A 17527-nucleotide genomic window follows, 5' to 3' on the forward strand; every position below is an offset into this window, starting at 1 on the left:
TATAAATAAAAGAAAATGGGAAGTATTGCAGCTCTGGGGGTGATTGGGAGTGGGGGACAGAATGGACTTCTGAGGAAGGTGGAGTGTGTGGAGGGGCAGGAGTTCTGGAGAACGGGCCGAGGTGGGCCTGGGTGCTTAGTTCCCCAACCCCAGGGTGTGTTTCAGGTGGTGGGGTGGGGGCAGTGGGAGATGAGTCATTAGCAGCTGCTTCTAACGGCTCCAGATGGTTCTGCCAAGAGCCTGGGGCACCTCCGGGGTGGGGCTGCCCCCTCCTCCCCTGGTTCCTTAGCCATGGGAGGGTGCTTGTTTCAAGCAAAGAGGCGGCTTTGAGCTCACAGCCCTGCTTTACAGCCCCATGTAGTGGGGGGGCGGGGGTGGGGTCCAGTCAGATGGAGACAGATGTGGGCCAGATGTTGACAGCTGGGGTTGGTTTAAAGGCCTGTGAGTAGAATGTCTGCATGGGCTGTGGGGGAGGTGCAGAGAGCCGGGGTGGAGGACGCAGGTCTCCCATGTGCGCGCGCGCAGGGATTGCGGGCTGGGTCGGGACAGTTCCTCCTTTCCAGATGCTGCCCGGGCAGGTTTTCCCATCCCCTTGGGAAGGGGAGGGGGGAACTACTTAGTGTCTTCTCCCTCCCAAACAGGAAGATGATGGGGCCAATCCCCATCGTTTTTTTCTCCGCTATCTTCCGTTTCCCCGCAGTCAGCTGCCCACAGGAACACCTGCAGGGGCAGGTCTGGACTAGGGCAGCTTTGTCCAGTGGAGCAGCCTCGTCATTTCTGCCTCTGTTAACCCCTGTTGTGGTGGTGGGGTTGGGGCAGGGTCATAATCAGCTTCTGCCTCTCCCAGCCCAGGGAGCTGGGCAGTGACCCCCATCTCCAGTTTCCCACCTGGAGCAGCTTCTGGAGTCCCCTCACTTGAAGAGATATCGTCCATATGTTTACCTCCAAGGGAGAAAGGGACTCTGTCCTGCCAAGGATGGAGGGGTTCCGGGTCTAGAAAAGGGCCTATCTGGAGGATGCCAGCCCAGGCCACCCCTTCCCCTGACAACCAGACACCTGGCTAGAGAAGGTGGCCTTAGCTGGCCAGGGAAGGAGTAGGTCAAGGGAGCAGGGCACAGTCGAAGAAGAGACAAAGGGCTGAAGACCAGGGGAAGGTCTGTATAGGTGTGCAGCGGGAAGCCCTGTGACACCCGGATTAAACACAGCCCAGCTCCTGAATTCCTGAGTGTGCCCGCCACACCCAGCTCAGAGCATGTGCTACTTCCGCCAGCTAAGGGGCAGGATGGCCTGGCCATTGTCACCCCTTCATCCCCAGAGCCCTCTCTCCAGCCAGGTTAGGTCTTGCTTCCTTGAAGGAATGTGGCTACAGAGCTGGTCATCTCAGAGTGTAAGCACAGAGTAAGGACACTTTCCAGAACCCTGCCTTTGGTGCCCCAAACCCAAGTCACCTGTCCCCTGGAGTCCTACATCCTGACCAACCTCCCCAAACTGGGAGCTTCTTTTTTCTTCTCTGAGCCCAAGCAGAATGTCCCACCCCCCTCCCCAAACAAGGACATGCGTGGTGGGAAGCCCATTGACCTCAGGCTGGGGAGCGGGTGTCACTCCTAGGATGGGACTCAAGACTCCTCAGCAAGAGGCCTCAGACCCCACCCTCTGTTGCCATAGTAATCCTTTGGCCCTTTTGGGAAAGGGATGTGTGCAGGAGTGGGGAGGGCACTCGAGGGCACAGGCTAGGTCACCCTTTGGGAAAAAGTGCATTTCCCATTCTTAGCTTCTACTAAGCAAGTTATCTCGTTGCTAGAAATGTCAGACTCCTCAGGACCACTTTTCACTGCCCCTGGTAGGAAAGCTCAGGGGCCAAGCCCTCTGAGGAGGAGGACTCTTCTGCACCCAGAGGCCAGAGACTGTGGCTCTGCCTAAGGGACAGACCTCACCTGCTCAGACTTCCCTTCTCTGGACATTTTGTGGGTTACTGAGCCCTATGCCCCCCACACCTGTCTCCTTCCTATTTCTCCCCCCAAGACCCACCTCACAGGCCCTTCCTCCACCAAGATTATGTGGAAATTCACATCCCCCAAATAAATAACTTTATTTTATCTCTCCCTTTTTAAGAACAACTCAAAATTGAGTGACTTTAAAGGCAGGCTCGGGAACAAAATCTGAGGAGAAAGTGAGAAAACCTGTATCAGAGGCCTCCCTGACTCCCAGTGGTCCAGGTTCCAGGTGGTGGGGTGGTTCTCACCTGTGTCCGCCAGGCTGCGCGTGCTGGCTCCGAATTCTCTCTCTAGGGGATGGACGGTGGGGAGCAGAGGGGATCAGTGCCCACTCTCTGTTCACTCACCTCCCAGCTGCCCCTCTTCATCCCCCCTTCCAGAACTCACCTTCTCCTCTTGAAAACACAATTTCTGATCACTGCCAGCACTAGAACTGCCGTGGCCACCAGCATCCCCAACAGGGGGACCACGAAGTGGCACACCACCTCTGGATTGGGATGGGAAGGGGTGGAGGAGGAGACACTCCCTTTGGTCTTCGGTTGCCACCCTGAAGCACCCACATCCGCCTAAATCTCTGGTCGTGGCTGGTTCTCCAGCAGGATATTGCCCCAGGGGTTCTAAGGCGTTAATGTTGCACTCTCAACCCCAGACCCTTTCTGTTTCTGGCGACACAACTCCCATAAGCCTTTTAGGGGAATGTTCATCCAGTTAATCCTGAGAGTCCAGGGTATCATATCGGCCAGTGTTTCTCACAGAGGAAGCCTGGAGTCACTTCCTTTGGCTACCTGGGAGCTCGTTAAAAATGCAGATTTCTGGGCCCACTCCAGACCTACCTAATCGGAATCTCCAGGGGCGAGTCCCAGAGGAGTGTGTTAAACAAGTTGCTCCTCCCAGCCCTACCCCACAAGGCCCAATCTTAGGTAAGATAAAGCTGGAGAACCACTGGGCCAGAGGCTCAAAGGAATTGTAGTTTTGGATGGCAAAGAACAATAAAAGGTTGTAGGGAGGCCTAGAGTGACACAAGATGGGGAATATCAGTGGGTGAGGCATATAGACCTCAGAAGAGAGTTGGGGTTCAGAGAAATTCCAGGAACTGTGGGTAGGAGAAAGGCACAGGGACTTTGAGAACCCCACCCTCTTATCTCTAGGGACCACATTATATTTTCTATAACATAGATTATATTAGCAGTATGTTACCTCTCTGTTATATGTCTGTAATACATAGCAGTGCCTATTAGATGCAAACGTTATATACATGGGGTAGCAACAGCTGTTTGTGGGGGAGGAACTGTGAGGATGCAGGACCTGGGATGAAGTTCTTACCCGGATTTTCTGGGGATTGCACATCCCAAAGTTCCATGCAGAGGTCTCCTCTGTAATCAAAGTCACACTCACAGGGGAAGTGGGCTCCCTGCTCCTGACAGTGCCCGTGGTTCTGGTAGGGGTTCTGCAGACATGAGCTTTCTACAAGGATGAAGGGGATTGGGTGGAGGGGGGTTCTAGGGGGACACCCAGAGTCAGGCAAGGGGGCCCGGAGCAAGGATCCCAGGAAATAAAGCAGTAGCTTCCATTCCTGGCTCTGCACTCACTAGCCCTAGGCTCTGGGGAAACTGCTCGCCTCTGAACTCCATTATTTTTACCTATAAAATGGGGAGACTATACTACTACCAAGTGCTCAGCGATGCTAAGTGCCTGGTACCTAGCAGACAGCATATGTGCAGGACATATCAGATCCTTAACTTCTGCCCTTCCCAAAGCAGGAAGGGGCTAAGTGAAGAGGAGCGGAATTAAATGGCACAAATTTCTGGGCATGGATGAGGAGTTCCAGGCATAGGACTGGAGGGACAGTCTTTGGTTCAAGGACCCCCAGGGTATGGAGGCAGCTTAAAGCCAAGGGGAGGTTTGGGCTCACCTTGGAAGCAGCCACGGGTGAGGGTCCCCAGGATGCAGATTCCCCCAGTGCTGCAGCTGAGGGGATCACTCAGCAGGACCTCTGAGCTGGCACAGGTGTGGTGCTGAGAGCAATTCTCAGTGACAAAGCTGTCATCCCTCTGGAGAGGAAAGAAGGGCCTGGAGAAGAAGGACCCATTTTCCTCCCTCCACACTTCCACCTCCCAGGGCCTCCCACATGTCCCTGACCTGGAAGTAGATGCCATTGTTGGTGAAACCACAGAGGGCCAGGGGGAGGCTCTGAACAGCACTGCAGATGCGGCCTGGGAGGCTGGCACAGCCTTCCACCCAGGGGCTCTTGCAGTCCCTGGGGGCCGCCAGGTTGGAACAGGAGTTGTGGCAGGGTGTCATACAGCTCTGATAGATGGTATTGGCTCGGCACGCCGAGGCTGAAGGGACAGAGTCACAGTTAGAGTGGTCAGGCTGGGACTGGTGCAGTGATGTGTCGGGCTGGAAGAGGAGCAAGGTCACCCACGAGACACAGCTCGGTATAAGCAAGGAAGCCAGACAGTGGGCCAGTTCTGAGTGTGTCTTCATCTGTGACATTAAAGCACATGAAAGAATGGGAGGAGCAAAGATGGGCACTGGTGAGAAGAAGTGAAATGGGTGACAGGGCGGGGATGACACTTCCCTGGCAGAGCCGGAGCGCTCCTGTTGGGAGGACGCTGGCGTGGTGAGATAGTTGGGAGGACGCCGGCATGCTGAGAGCTGAGGAATGGGGAACCCAGGCGGGAAGCCCCAGGTGTGGGTAGTGGTGGTGGCAAAGGGCTGGGCAAAGGTGGAAATGGCTGAGGGGCATCCGGGGCCAGCAGCGGGGAAGGTCAGGGCCTCACCGCAGTGGGTGTGGTCCCGCCAGCTGGCCAGGGCAGTGCCTGCCTCCTGGCAGGTGATGGGATACCCGCTGAGGACCTGGCAGCACAGCTCCTCCTGGTCTTTGGGGTCCCCGGTGACATACAGATCAAACGTACAGTTCCTGGGGGAGCAGCAGGGACAGTCGAGGCTGAAGGAGGAGAGAACACTCAGCTCTGTAGCATAAAGGCCTTGAAAGCCCCAACATAAAGACATCAGGCAGTGTGGGGCGGGGGCGTCACAAGGAATGGAAGCCACCAAGATAGAAGCGAGACAAACAGAGAAAGTCAGAGACTGGGAGCAGCAGGACCAGGAGAAAAGGAATTCCCAGTGTCCTGGGCTCCTGACTCACTCCTGGAAGGGCTCTGGGGCCACAGTCTGGTGACAGGCAGCAAAGGGGCCCTGGGGGTCCACCAGCACCCTACATGTCTGGGTGCTGTTGATGCACTCCCAGTGCTACGGGCTACACTCTGACGCATCGGAGCCCGACTTCTCTTCTCCCCTCCTCCTCCTCCTCTTGGACAGCCCTGGGGCTGAGAGAGCCAAGAGCCAGGGGAGGTGCACAAAGGCTCCTGAATTTAGGAAGGACTAATAATGCGAGGGGAGGGCCTAGGCACAGACTGGGATCCAGATGGCAGGTGCCCCCCACAGGATTAGGGGAACCTGGCAAGTGCGTCTAGGCACTTGCCTGTGGGTTTTCTCTTCTGCTGAGGATATGGGGGTGAGTGGATGTGGACAGATACTGGGCTGTTTGTTGCTCAGGCCCCTGGGGCCTGGGCCTCCTTGCCCCAAGCTGCAGCCTTCTCACCTGGAAAAATGTGGAAGGCCTCCCTTGATCTCCACCTCCCAACTGTTGCCGAAGTCGCTGAGGTTCTGAGTGAGCGAGCCATTGGGCAACATAAACTCATTCTTTTGGTTCTTGTCAAAGTTCCCGCACAGGCCACGCACAAGCCCCTGGTATGTGCTGGGCAGGGAGATCGCTGCAGGAGGAAGGGAACATCCAAAGCAAGACTGCCCACCTCTGCTTTCTCACACCTCCCGGGGCCTCCACTGGAGCGCAGCACCCCACTCCCAGGCAGGGGTCCTCTCACCATACTTGTTCTGTCTAAGATGTGGTCCTGCCCACCCCATCTCAGAAACGCCCCTTCTGCCCTCAGGCCTCCAGCCTCCAATACCTGCGTTGTTCCTCCCATCAAAGCTAACAACCAGCCCAAAGTCAGTGATCAGATACAGTCGATGTCCCCGAGTGGTAACCAGCATATGCTCATCGGGGTTGTAGGGGGTGGCCGTCTTCTGGCCGTTGACCTGGAGAAGGAAGACAGGAGCTGTGGGAAGTCGAGTCAACCTGCCCCGCTGCTGCTGTGGCTCTGCCTCTCTCAGTGCATTTCAGTGCCCCCTTCTGTCTCCATTCCGTGGAATGAGATGTGCCCCAGTAGGCTTCACCATCTGTGTGGCAAAGGCCTCCCTGAGATCTGCTGCCTTCGCAGCCCTAGCTCTTTCCTTGTAAAAACATTGGCACTTCCTCAGCCAGTTCCACCTTCACGCTGCAGGCTCTCTTTTCTCTCTAGTCCCCTGTCTCCCTCCAGCCTTTTGCTTAATCCCATGATGTGAATGTGACACTAACTCTGACTTCTATAACCAGGCAGCCACTGTCAGGAACTTCCCAGGGGACACAGAGTCCTGGCTCCACCTGCTCCAGGTGGCCTCCCATGGCGCGGGGTTGCCTCCCCAGAACCTCCTGGCCTGGCCCAGGTTTTACCACAAGCTGCAGTTCAGCCTGGAGCTGGACTGTGTAGCCATAGACCATCACGATGACTTCATGCAGGAAGATCAGGCTGAGGCGCATGGACATTTTGTTGCGTCCTTCCACGACCAGGCATGCCACGCCACTGGGGAGCACGTCCACAGTCTCGATCAGAGTGTAGGTCATGTGGCCCTGGAAGTGGTATCTGAGGCCATCAAATGTGCGGTAATGGGGATCTCCAACAATTGAGCATTGTTCCAACTCTGTCAAGAAGGGCCAACACTGAGAAGGCACCCTGCCCCGTGACACCAGCCCCCAGAACCCCTCACCCACCCTGCTGTCTCTCGTCACTCTCCCTCTTAGTCCTGAGCTCCCCTGATACTTGAGCCACAACTTTCCTCTCCCCCAGCCCCATTGAAAACCAGAGAGGACCTCCTCGTCCGCTTTCCTCTTTCGCCCCTCATGGACTGAACCCCAGAGAGGCTCATGACTTGCAAGCAAGCACAAAGCTGGAGAGACTTGGGATGAGAACCCAGGCCCACCCCATGCCTGACCTCGGCCTCTCGTCTCCAGAGTGTCCCAGCCACAGCCCCCTGGCCCCACCTCTTCACCTCCCCACAAGCCTCCCTTACTGTTGGGGATGCATCTGCTCTTGCCATTGGAGTTGGGCTGGCAGTGGGAGCTCGGGGGGCAGATGAAGGGCCCGCACTGAATGGCTCCTCCTCTGCAGGTGCAGTTCTGGGTGCAGTCTCTGGACAGCCAGGATTTCCCTGCCTGTGGAAGCCACAGGAAGCCCCAGGGAGTGAGGAGGGAAGTGCCAGTTCTCCTTCCTCTCACCCCTTCCGCCCAAGCCAGCAGTCTGAATGGCTTATTGGGCTCAGGCCAGTTAGGAGCTTGTCTTCACACGCTTGTCTCTGTACCACCCCCTAGAGGCACTGCTCTTGGTGTCTTACACAAGTTGTTCCCAAGGTTGCTCAGGAGGTAACTACTGGACCCACCGTCCAGATGAGGAAACTGAGGAGTCACAATCCCCTGAGGACACCATTAGGATTCAAACCAAGGCTGTGCTCCTCCACTACCCTGTACAGCATCCCAGGTTTTGGACTCCTCAGATCCACACCCAAACCACACCCTCCCAGCCCAGTCCTGGCTGCAGCCCACCCTGCCCTGTCACCAGCCTTCACACTCCAGGCTGGTGAAGGCTAAGGAAAGCAGAAAATGCCATCCTCAAGGTGTCTTGACCCCACCCTAACTTCCATCCCCACTCACAGGGAGGAAGCGGCCTTGGGCATCCCGGCAGCCACACTCAGCCCTGGGCACACACTGCTGCTCCCTGAGCACATAGCCAGGCTGACAAACGCAGCCTTCCTCGCAGGCGGAGGGCATTTCGGCATCCTTGCACTGGCCTTCAGGGTCCCAGCAGGAAGGTAAGCAGGGAGGAATGCAGGTCGTGTAGGTGCTGTAGGGCGGGCATTCCAGAGCTGGGCAGGGAAAGAGGGGGAAAGAGAAAGACTTAGTGAGTGTGCGCTGGGCCTCTGTGCCAGGGCTGGGGGAGAAAGGCAGAAACGGCTCTCCTGCTTCAGCCCAGCCTGGGATTCAAAGGTCAGCCAGCAGCTCCCGCAGGGCCTTAATGTGTGTGGTCAGTGAGTGTGTGGTGGGCATGTGTGTGTGAGACGCCTAGGGGCACAAAGTACAAGCTGCTGGCTCTTTTGGAGGAGTTAAATCAGGCCCTTTAGGCCAAAGTAGTTGAGGGCAAAGGGGAGGGTTCATGGGCAGCTGTCCACACTATTGAAATGTCAGGTTTCCCAAGTTAATTTATACATTTAAATGATCCTAATAAAACACACCAAAAAGATGTTTGTAACATTTTCTAATAAGACAAGATGATATTAAAATGGAGTTGACGATATAAACAAACCAGAAGAGCCAAGAAAACTTTTCTTTGTAAAAAGGAAAAAGCAGTGGGTAGTGACTGTCCCTACCAGAAAGTATGACACGTGTTAAACTGGCAACGATAGGAACATTGTTACAAGTAAGTAAAGACAGATGGGACAATGAAAGAGGAGAGAAAGCCCATATAAAAACCCAAATACACATGGGAATTTAGCACATGATAAATTATGGCATTTCACTCAGAGGGAAAAGAGAGACTGGTAATTTAGTAATGCTGGGAAAAAATAAAGCCAAAATTGATTCCTATCTTGTACTGTATACCAGGATAAATTGCTGTAGATCAAAATCTTTTCTGAAATATAATAAAACCGTAAAAATACTAAGACAAAGCATGGGCAGATTATTTTTAAACTTCGGAGGGTGAGGCATTTGTAACCATGGCTCAAAATGCAGAAGCCATGAGACAAACTAACAGATTTGACCGCACAAACTATATATTAATTCTTTCTGCATGGCAAGAAAAGAGTCAAATACAAAAACTGGAAATTTTTTGTGACTTGTAGCATTAGTAAAAACCTACTCTGTCTAACAGATAAAAGAACTTCTATAAAATAGTTTGAAAAGACCAACAACCCCTGTAAAGCTGGTGGACGGGTATGAAGAGATAGTTCACAAAAAGGGAAATTCATATGGCTCCTAAATATATGAAAGGATGCACAATCTGCACAAAAAATGCAAAGGAAGACTCTTTTTATTTTTCAGACTGGCAAAAATTCAAAAGTGTAATAATGCTCTGTGTTGATGAAGCTGTGGGGAAATGGACACCCTCATATGTTTATGGCGGGAATGTAAATTCCTCAACCCCTAGGAAAGCCAACTGGCAACATCCCCCAAAAGTACAATGCGCGGCGTCCCTGACCCAACAATTCCACATCTAGGAATTTACCCTACGCATACGTGCGGCACACATAGAAAATCATGACTGCGTAAGGTTATCCACTGCAGCGTGTGGCGGGGTGACAAATGCAGCCCTCCTCACAGGTGCAAAGGACTTTGGTGTCCTTACACTACCTTCCAGGCCCCCGGAGAAAGGTAAGCAGAAGAGACACAGGCTGCGTAGGTGCTGTGGGTGGGGCGTTCCGGAGCTGGGGGTGAGAAGGGGGTGGGGGGGGTAGAGACTCAGTGACTGTGGGGTCCGTGCCAGGGCCTGAGGGAGGGGAGGAAGAAGAACGGCTGTCCCGGGCGGAACGGGAGACAAAAGGATGGAAACAACTAGAAAGCCCATTGATGGGAGACCAGTTAAATAAATTATGAGAGATGAATTGGGATATCATAATGGAATATTACTCAGCCGCAAAACAAAATGAGGCGTGGCTACCTGCCACGGAGGAGAATAGCTGATGGGGTAGGATCTCCGAGCTAGATTGCCAAGTGAAAAAAAAAATAAAGTGGGAAATCCTGTGTCTCGAACGCTGTCTGTAAAAAACTACGAAAAGCAAACCTGTGTTTGTTTGTATGTGCCTCAATAAGAGACCTTTGGAAAGAGACTGATTCTGATCCGGAGGCTAGAAACTGGGCCTGTGGGGCCAGGATGGGAGGCAGACTTTTCACTGGGACTCTTCATAGTTTTAAAGTTGTTGAACCATATGAATGCATAAAATGGTAAAAACATTTTAATGACTGTTTTAAAATGTAAAAGGCTCAGGAATTAGATAGTGGTAATGGTTGCAGAATCTTGTGAAGATCCTACAAGCCAGTGAACTGTACAATTTAAAAGGGGTGAATATTATGGTGGGTAACTTTTTTTTTTTTAATTTTAAGGGAAAGAGCTACAGAAGGATACCTAGAAGTCTGCCAGGAGGAGAACTTTCCAGGTGCAAGGAGCACTGTGTATAAAGGCAGGGATGGGCATGGAAAAGCAATGTCTGCGTGGAGAACGGGGTCATTTGGTGCTGGCGATGGTAGGCGCACAGGAAAGGGGCGAGTGAGGAGAGGCTGGGATAGCCCGCAGTCTGTTGTGCATTTCAGACAAGAGCTTGGACTGAATCTTGCAGGCAATAGCCATACAGGGGAGTAACAGGAGCACACATCCTTTGGAAAGACGGTGTTAGCCAAGTAGATGACAGGCAGCCCGCGCTGTCCTGGTGGGAAGGGCACTGGCTAAGAGGTTATTGTAAGCGCTGCTGTCAGAGACAGTGAGGTCAGAAATAGGTCAGAAATAATCGGAAAGGAAAACAGAGCATTTTAAAGAGACCCACAGACAGAAGCAGGGTTTGGGAGCTATCTGGGGCAGTAGGGGACACTCACGGCAGAAACTGCTGTTTCTCCAGATTGGGGGCTTGAGCCCCTGGGCCTGGCAGGCGGCCTCAAAGGCCTGCAGAGACACGCAGAGGGCATTGTTTAGACCTCTAAACTCACAGAGGTTGAGCACACAGCGGAGGAGAAAGGGCTTAAGGGCCACGTGGGTGGCACACTCAGCCCAGGCCGGAGCCTGAAAGGCCACTTGGCATTGCTCCCGAGCTCTTGCTAGGTGATCAGGCCTGCAGTTCACAGTTAGCTCCTCCTGATCTTCTCTCTTGGTCTTCATCTGCTCATCTCGTTGGCAACTGGTAAGGGAAAGGGATCATCATAGGGACAGCCACTGCCCCAGCCGTGGAAATGAGGCAGCGCGCCCGAATGACCCTGAAGACACCTCTTGTCTTCGCTGGGAAGCTGATTTGAGCTCTGACCACCTTCCGTGCAGCCTTGGTTCCCTCTCATGCTTTGAAACTAAAAAAGGAAGACTTTTATGTTTCCCCAGATAGGCTCCCAGTTCCCAGAAGCCATTCCTGGCCAAGTCACGTACATAAAGGAGGCACTCCGATCTCCCTAACCTGGGTGTGCCACACGACCTAGAATGCCAGCTTGTGTTCCCATGAAAAGGCAGAAAGATAAGGAGACAATTACTTTGGGTTGGCCTCCTTATCTTGCCAACTATCCACAAATTCAGTATCATCCTGAGCTAGTTCGTCATTGGGCATCATGAGGTCATCCTCTTCCTCACCATTGAAGTTCCCGCACATGCCACAGACCTGGGTGGGCAGAGGGGAGTCTCAGGATTTGGGGTGGGGGGCAGGAGAGCATTTCTCATTGGCACCCGCTTTTCCACTCTAAGGACAAAGGAGCACTCAGTACCCCTCTGCTGTTCTGAGGAGTGGCTTCTTGAGTCTAGGGCCCCACCCCTTGCAGGGGGGCCGATTCCTTAGGAGAAGGCAGATGTTTTACTCACCTTCCCATAATAGGCTCTAGGGAGTTCGATCTCTAAGAACCCACTGCCATCAAACTTGACTTGCAGCCCAATGTAAACACTAAGCACAGTGTAGATGCCACTTGCAGAGATGCTGACACCCCGGACCTTGTTGGTGGAGGGAAGGGTGACCTGCTTGCCATTGATCTGCAGAGGAAGGTGGGGCGCACGAGTAGGGAGAAGGACCAGAGCCTCCCCAGAACTCGCTTCCTTTGTCCCAGCCCCTGCCACTCAGCTCACCAGCACACGGTGGCCCTTTTGCAGGATGATCAGGGAATCAAAGATGTTAATGTTGACCTGGTGGAGGTACAAAGCAGGGGATTGGTTTTCCCTCTTCCCATTCTCGCCACTGATCTTGAAGAAAGGCAGGTCCATGGTGAAGTGGCACGTTTTCGCCAGGATGTAGGTGCAGGTGCTCCCGATGGCATGGTAACTGCTGTCGAAGCTCACATAATGGGAGGTGTCTGAGATCCGGCACACTCCCATACCTGCAGGAGAGAGGGGCGGCTGAGGAACACGCACCCTCTATCAAGAACAGGCATTCTCCCCATCTTCAAGGAAAAGATATGAAGGCGAGGGGGGCTTCCAAAGGGAAGGAAGATATAGAAAAGAATCAAGACACAGGCTCTGGCGGGTTTGAGGCTTGTGGGTGGAACAGGTATTATCCTGCCAAGGAGAGACTTCTAATGGCCCATCCGCTATGGAGAACCATGAGTGATTCCAAGGAGCCCTTCCTGACAGATACTGCAGTGGTCATCTTTCTCACCAGAAGCTCTTTGGTACAGCAGGGCCACAGACCGGAGTGCCACAGAGGGCAGTGAGGTGAGCATGAAGGGAAATTGGGGAGAGCTTGTCTTGGTGGCTGTGAGGTCTCCTGCAGGCTCAGGGGCCTCATACCTGAAGCCCGGCAGCGTATGAGTCCATCCAGAGGCCAGCACTTTTGGCTAGGCTTGCAGGAGGTTTTGAGGCAGGAGATGTTGTTATAGGTGGAGCAGGAGCAGAGCCTGGAGCAGGTGGTGTCCGTGTACCAGCTGTCCCCAACCTGCAGGGTGTGGGCATGCACCAGAGACTTGGAGGCCAGAGATAGACTGGGCCTCCACCACCCCGAACTCTGCATGAGGCTAGCTTTACTCAGCAATGACCCCCATCACTGCACTCTCTCGGCTTGCTCTTCAGCCCCCAGCACTGGCCTTCCTACCCTTTCTGCCCCCTAGCTCGCAGACCTTGGAAGGGCAGGGCACCCCTTGTGCTCTGGCCTCTCACCGGGTAGTAGGAGCCCCTTGGGTCAGTGCAGCCACACTGGCTGAGGGGCACACAGGAGGTTCCACTCAGGACGTAGCCTTTTTGGCACTCACAGCCCTCGACACAGGGCAGCGCTGCAGGGCAATCCCGTGGGGGGCTCAGGCTGAGGCAGGTGTCTGGGCAAGGGTTGGCACAGGGGCTGTAGCTGCTGCCAGGTGGGCACTTGAGAGCTAAGAAGAAACTAGTGTTAGGAAGGGCTGAGTGATTTCCAGCTCCCCGACCTTGAGGATTGAAGAATGTGTATCAGATGTGTGAATAAAGAAAATGGGGTCAATCCATACCATGGAATATGATTCAGCCTTAAAAAGAAGGCAATTCTGGCACATGCTACAACATGGGTGAACCTGGAGTACCCTGTGCTGAGTGAAACCAGCCAGTCGCAGAAAGACAAACACTGTGTGAGTCCGCTCATGTGAGGTCCCTAGACTGGTCAAATGTGTAGAGACAGAGAGGGGAATGGTGGGTGCCCAGGGCTGGGGTGGGAGGAATGGGGATTTAGTGTTTACTGGGGACAGAGTTTCTGTCTGGGAAAACGGAAAAGCCCTGGAGGCAAATGGTGGTGATGGTCGCACGACATTGTGAGCGTGTTTAATGCTGTTGAGCTGGACGCTTAAAAGTCTCTAAAACGGGCAATTTCACATTACATATATTTTACCACAATTGAAAAAAAAAAGAGTTTCTAGGACAGAGGAAGAAAGGGAACAGGTAAGAGAGGAAAGATGCAGGCACCAAAGGAGCGCAGACGTTTCGGATGATGTGAGAACCAGCCAGAGCAGCTCCCAAGTGCAACCAGACAAGCAGAGGGTGGGGGCTGGGCTTGGAGAGACTGGAAAGTGGAGAACAGGGCAGGTCCCCTGTGGCGGCTGAGGACCAGCCTAGGAGGGAAGAACCTAGCTAGGAACAGAACTTAGGGAAAGGAGGAGAGGACAAGGTCCGGGAGACTCCTCCACACTTCAGCAGTGCCGGTCAGGTCACTCACGGCAGAAGGTGCTGTTCCGCCAGGCGGGGGCCCGGCCGGCCTGGGCACACAGGGATGCATAGGCCTGCAGGGAGCGGCACAGGGTCAGGGCGTCACCCTTGGTCCCACACTGGCCATGCACACAATTGGTGAAGCTGGAGTGTGGGGGTACCACCTCATGGCACTGGGAGAAAGGTCCTGGAGGATAAAACCACAGGTGTGTGAGAGAAGAACCAAAGCCTGGGAAGGGAGCAGAACCAGGCAGCTGCTTGGGGCAAATTCAACATCCATTCCCTGTATTTACTGAGAACCTAGTCCCTGAGATGCAGATAAAAAAGCTTCTCCATCAGGCTCCCAAGAAGTACACACTACCTCTGCATTTCCATCTGTCTTTCTCCCGACTTTGTCTATTTCGTGTCTCACTCTTCCTCCCTCCCTGACCAGTCCCCCTCCTTTTTCTCCACCCTGGGGGAGGGAAGGGGCCAGCAGAGGATGAGGCTCACCCAGAGGGTTGATTAGGATATTACAGTTTTTGCTCCAGGTGGGTTCCACTTCATTCCCCTGGCATCTAGGAGGCTTGCCACCCTCGAAGAAGCAGCTAAACAAAAAGGGGGAAAGGATAGGAATTTAGGGTTGGAGGAAGCTTCCCCAAAATGGAAACGAAAGTGGAGAGAAAAGCAGGGAGGTAAGTAAGGACAGGATACAGCAGGAAGGAAGATGGGTAGATCTCAGTACAGACTGCCCAAAAGGGTTCTCCAAAGACTTAGATCAGTAAACACAGGAGAAATCAGCAGCAGGGGATCAAATCCAGTCCCGGAGAGACTGGGGACACACAGAGGATGCCTGCAGGCGGCCCGCTGAGCTTTTCCCCAGGTTCGCCTCCCCATGCCTGGCACCCCCTGTTCCCAGCTCACCCGGGTTCAGAGTATTCTTTTGACTTCCAGGAAACTCCCAGTTGGATGGAGTTGCTTGCAGGCCTTTCATCTGGTTTCAGATTGTCATCTAAGCTGTTGTTGTTGTAGTTTCCTGGAGAAAGGAGCAGTTAACAGAAGCCACAGAAGTACCCTGCAAGCAGGCCCAGCCCCAGGACCACCACTTTTCTTCCCTCAAGAAGCCCTGTCACTCCACACTCCATAGGCCAAGGTTAACTTTTTCTTTACTTTGAGCTTCCCTTAACACCTACCCACATACCCAACACCCCCCACCCATGAAGTGGTGGACCAGCGCTTAGGACGCGTGTATTAAGAGTGTGTATGAGCAAGGACCAGGAAGGCTCCTTCCTGTTGTCCTGGCTTTGCCAGCAGGTGCCCAAGGAACTCACCACACAGCCCACAGAGCCGGCCAGCATAGGTGGAGGGTACTGTCACTTTGACCAGGTGGTTCCCATCATAGCGAACTTGAAGCCCAAAGTCAGTGTAGAGGAGAATAAAGGAGCCGCTGAGCCTAATGCTTAACCGACCTCGTGCAGGCCATACAGGCAGGGCCACCCGATTACCATTCAGCTACAAAGGCAGGGAGGACATGGAAGGGAAGTGCATTTGGAACTAGGGCAACAGGACCAAGGCCAGGGAGCAGGAGGGGGGCAAAGGGTATGTCTCAGGAACAGGGGCTAGGTCTGCTACGGGGAACTCCCCTGGGGTTCAGAAGGCAGACAGGCAGATCTTCGGCAAGGAGGGACAGAGCAGAGGTTCTGCACAGGCTGCTGGTGCGGGGCCCCAGGGTGGTAGGCAGAGGCACGCACCACAACCTTGTGGCCTTTGATCAATGAGATTCTGAGGTTGAAGACCTTCACATGGACGGCTTTCACATAGGAGACCTCCACGTTCCCACCTTGGAACTCGTTGGTGGTGCTCACGGTAAAGTAGGTGTCCAAGGACCATGACCAGCAAGGGTGGGTCAGGGTGTAGCTGCAGGTGCCCATGAAGTGGTGCAGAGCTCCATCAAAGGTCTGGTAGTGGGGATCCCCCGAGACAGTGCAGGTGGCAGACCCTGCAAAGGAGGAGATGGGGTTTGGAGGCGCACTGACCTGGAGGTGCCATCTGATGAGTCCACCCTGGGGTGGTCCCCAGGGCTCATCAGGTGGTCAGCTTGGCTTAGAGATGTTAAGAGCAGGGACTGACCCAACCTCACTCTCTGGGTCCTTGAAGGCAATGCTCTGGTTGTGCCCTCCAGCCCTGGATATGCTCCAGCTCTCTGAGGAGCCCACTTTAGGGCAAGGCCATGCCCTTACGTGAGGCTGCATGGGCAGCGCCCCCACTCACCTTCCACCTGACTGCTTACCCTGAGCATGGCAGCCATAGATGCCATCCTGCTGACCACAGACTTCCTGGGCCTGGCACCTCCAGAGCACACAGCGAACTTTGTTGTTGCTCTCACAGATACAGAGCTCTCTGCAGCCTTCTTTGAACCACTTCTGCTGTACCTGGAAGAGGAAGGGAAGGAAGAAAAAGATGTCATTCCAAGATCTGACAGTTAGCCCACAGCTATTCAGATCATTGGCTTGCTCACTGAGAAAGAATTTCTGTCTTCCCAAAGCTCCAGGATTAGTTGCAAAAGTCTGGCATTCACTCATTTATTCAATCATTCCATCATCTGTTTGTTCCTTCACTATTTCAATAGAATTTATATATGCCTGGTGCCAGTTATTGGGAATTCAGTAATGAACTGGATGGATGATGTCCCTGCCCTAAAAGAACTCATGATGCAGAGTGGGGCAGCAAACAAGTAAACTGATAGATCACATGCCCCAACACAATAGGCACCCGAAGAAGACACGCAACAAGCAGGGTGCCCAGTGAGTGTCCTGACATCAACACAGACAGTAAGTGCTTGCTACAAAAGTTTACAGGTCTGCTTTCTGACTTTGCCTATCAGGAAGGCTTCAAGGAGGAGGCAGCATTTCAGCAGGGCCTCAAAGGAGGTGAAGAATTCCAAAAGGTATGGATGGCTGGGTGCCTGAGAGCAGGTGAAAGGGGCTTACAAGAAGGTGGAATTGATGATAGAGCAAGGAATGGACAGAAAGTCCTCAGAGGGCCTGGAATGGGGGCTGGGGGAAGACTCAAGAGGACCTCAGGTGGAAGATGGCTTTGACAGACATCGGTGTTTCTAGGACTTGGGTGAGGAACAAGGAAAGAAAGAAGAGAGAAGTGACATGGATGAGAGTCGCTCCAAATACTGCCTCTGAGAAAACAGTGAAGCTGGGGCCAGGATGGAACCGAAGTCCTTCAGCAGAGGAAGGGCCTTGGTGGGAGAGAAGGTGGTGTTTGGAAAGAGTTCAGGGGAGACCAGGATAAAGAAAATGACTCAGGCCCTGGCTGGTGTAGCTCAGTGGATTGAGCACGCACCTGTGAACCAGAGGATTGCGGTTCGATTCCCAGTCAGGGCACATGCCTGGGTTGCAGGCCAGTTCCCGGCCAGTTCCCGGCAGCGGACCCACGATACATTGTGTGTCCTCGGCAGAGGCAACCATACATTGATATTTCTCTCCCTCTCTCCTTCCCTTCCCCTCTAAAGATAAATAAATAAAATATTTAAAAAAAAGAAAATGACTC

General features: G+C 53.6%; 1 protein-coding gene across 1 annotated transcript in view; it reads right to left on the minus strand.

The window, feature by feature from the left end:
• Window positions 1-1979: 1979 nt before the first annotated feature.
• The window catches only part of ZAN (zonadhesin), a 31850-nt gene continuing 16302 nt past the window's right edge, over window positions 1980-17527 (minus strand). Inside the window, 24 exon segments of the mRNA XM_037054727.1 lie at window positions 1980-2481; window positions 3318-3458; window positions 3907-4045; window positions 4134-4333; window positions 4778-4917; window positions 5146-5271; window positions 5273-5320; window positions 5602-5773; window positions 5969-6098; window positions 6553-6800; window positions 7170-7311; window positions 7807-8018; window positions 10738-11036; window positions 11377-11501; window positions 11699-11863; window positions 11957-12204; window positions 12614-12758; window positions 12980-13188; window positions 13998-14174; window positions 14480-14574; window positions 14891-15002; window positions 15298-15478; window positions 15718-15965; window positions 16257-16398. Coding sequence (XP_036910622.1) covers window positions 2378-2481; window positions 3318-3458; window positions 3907-4045; window positions 4134-4333; window positions 4778-4917; window positions 5146-5271; window positions 5273-5320; window positions 5602-5773; window positions 5969-6098; window positions 6553-6800; window positions 7170-7311; window positions 7807-8018; window positions 10738-11036; window positions 11377-11501; window positions 11699-11863; window positions 11957-12204; window positions 12614-12758; window positions 12980-13188; window positions 13998-14174; window positions 14480-14574; window positions 14891-15002; window positions 15298-15478; window positions 15718-15965; window positions 16257-16398 — 3948 coding nt within the window. The 3' untranslated portion in view covers window positions 1980-2377.

The sequence above is a fragment of the Sturnira hondurensis genome, unplaced genomic scaffold, assembly GCF_014824575.4.
Source record: "Sturnira hondurensis isolate 20B ecotype Veracruz unplaced genomic scaffold, ASM1482457v3 Scaffold0008380, whole genome shotgun sequence".
NCBI classification, from domain to species: domain Eukaryota; kingdom Metazoa; phylum Chordata; class Mammalia; order Chiroptera; family Phyllostomidae; genus Sturnira; species Sturnira hondurensis.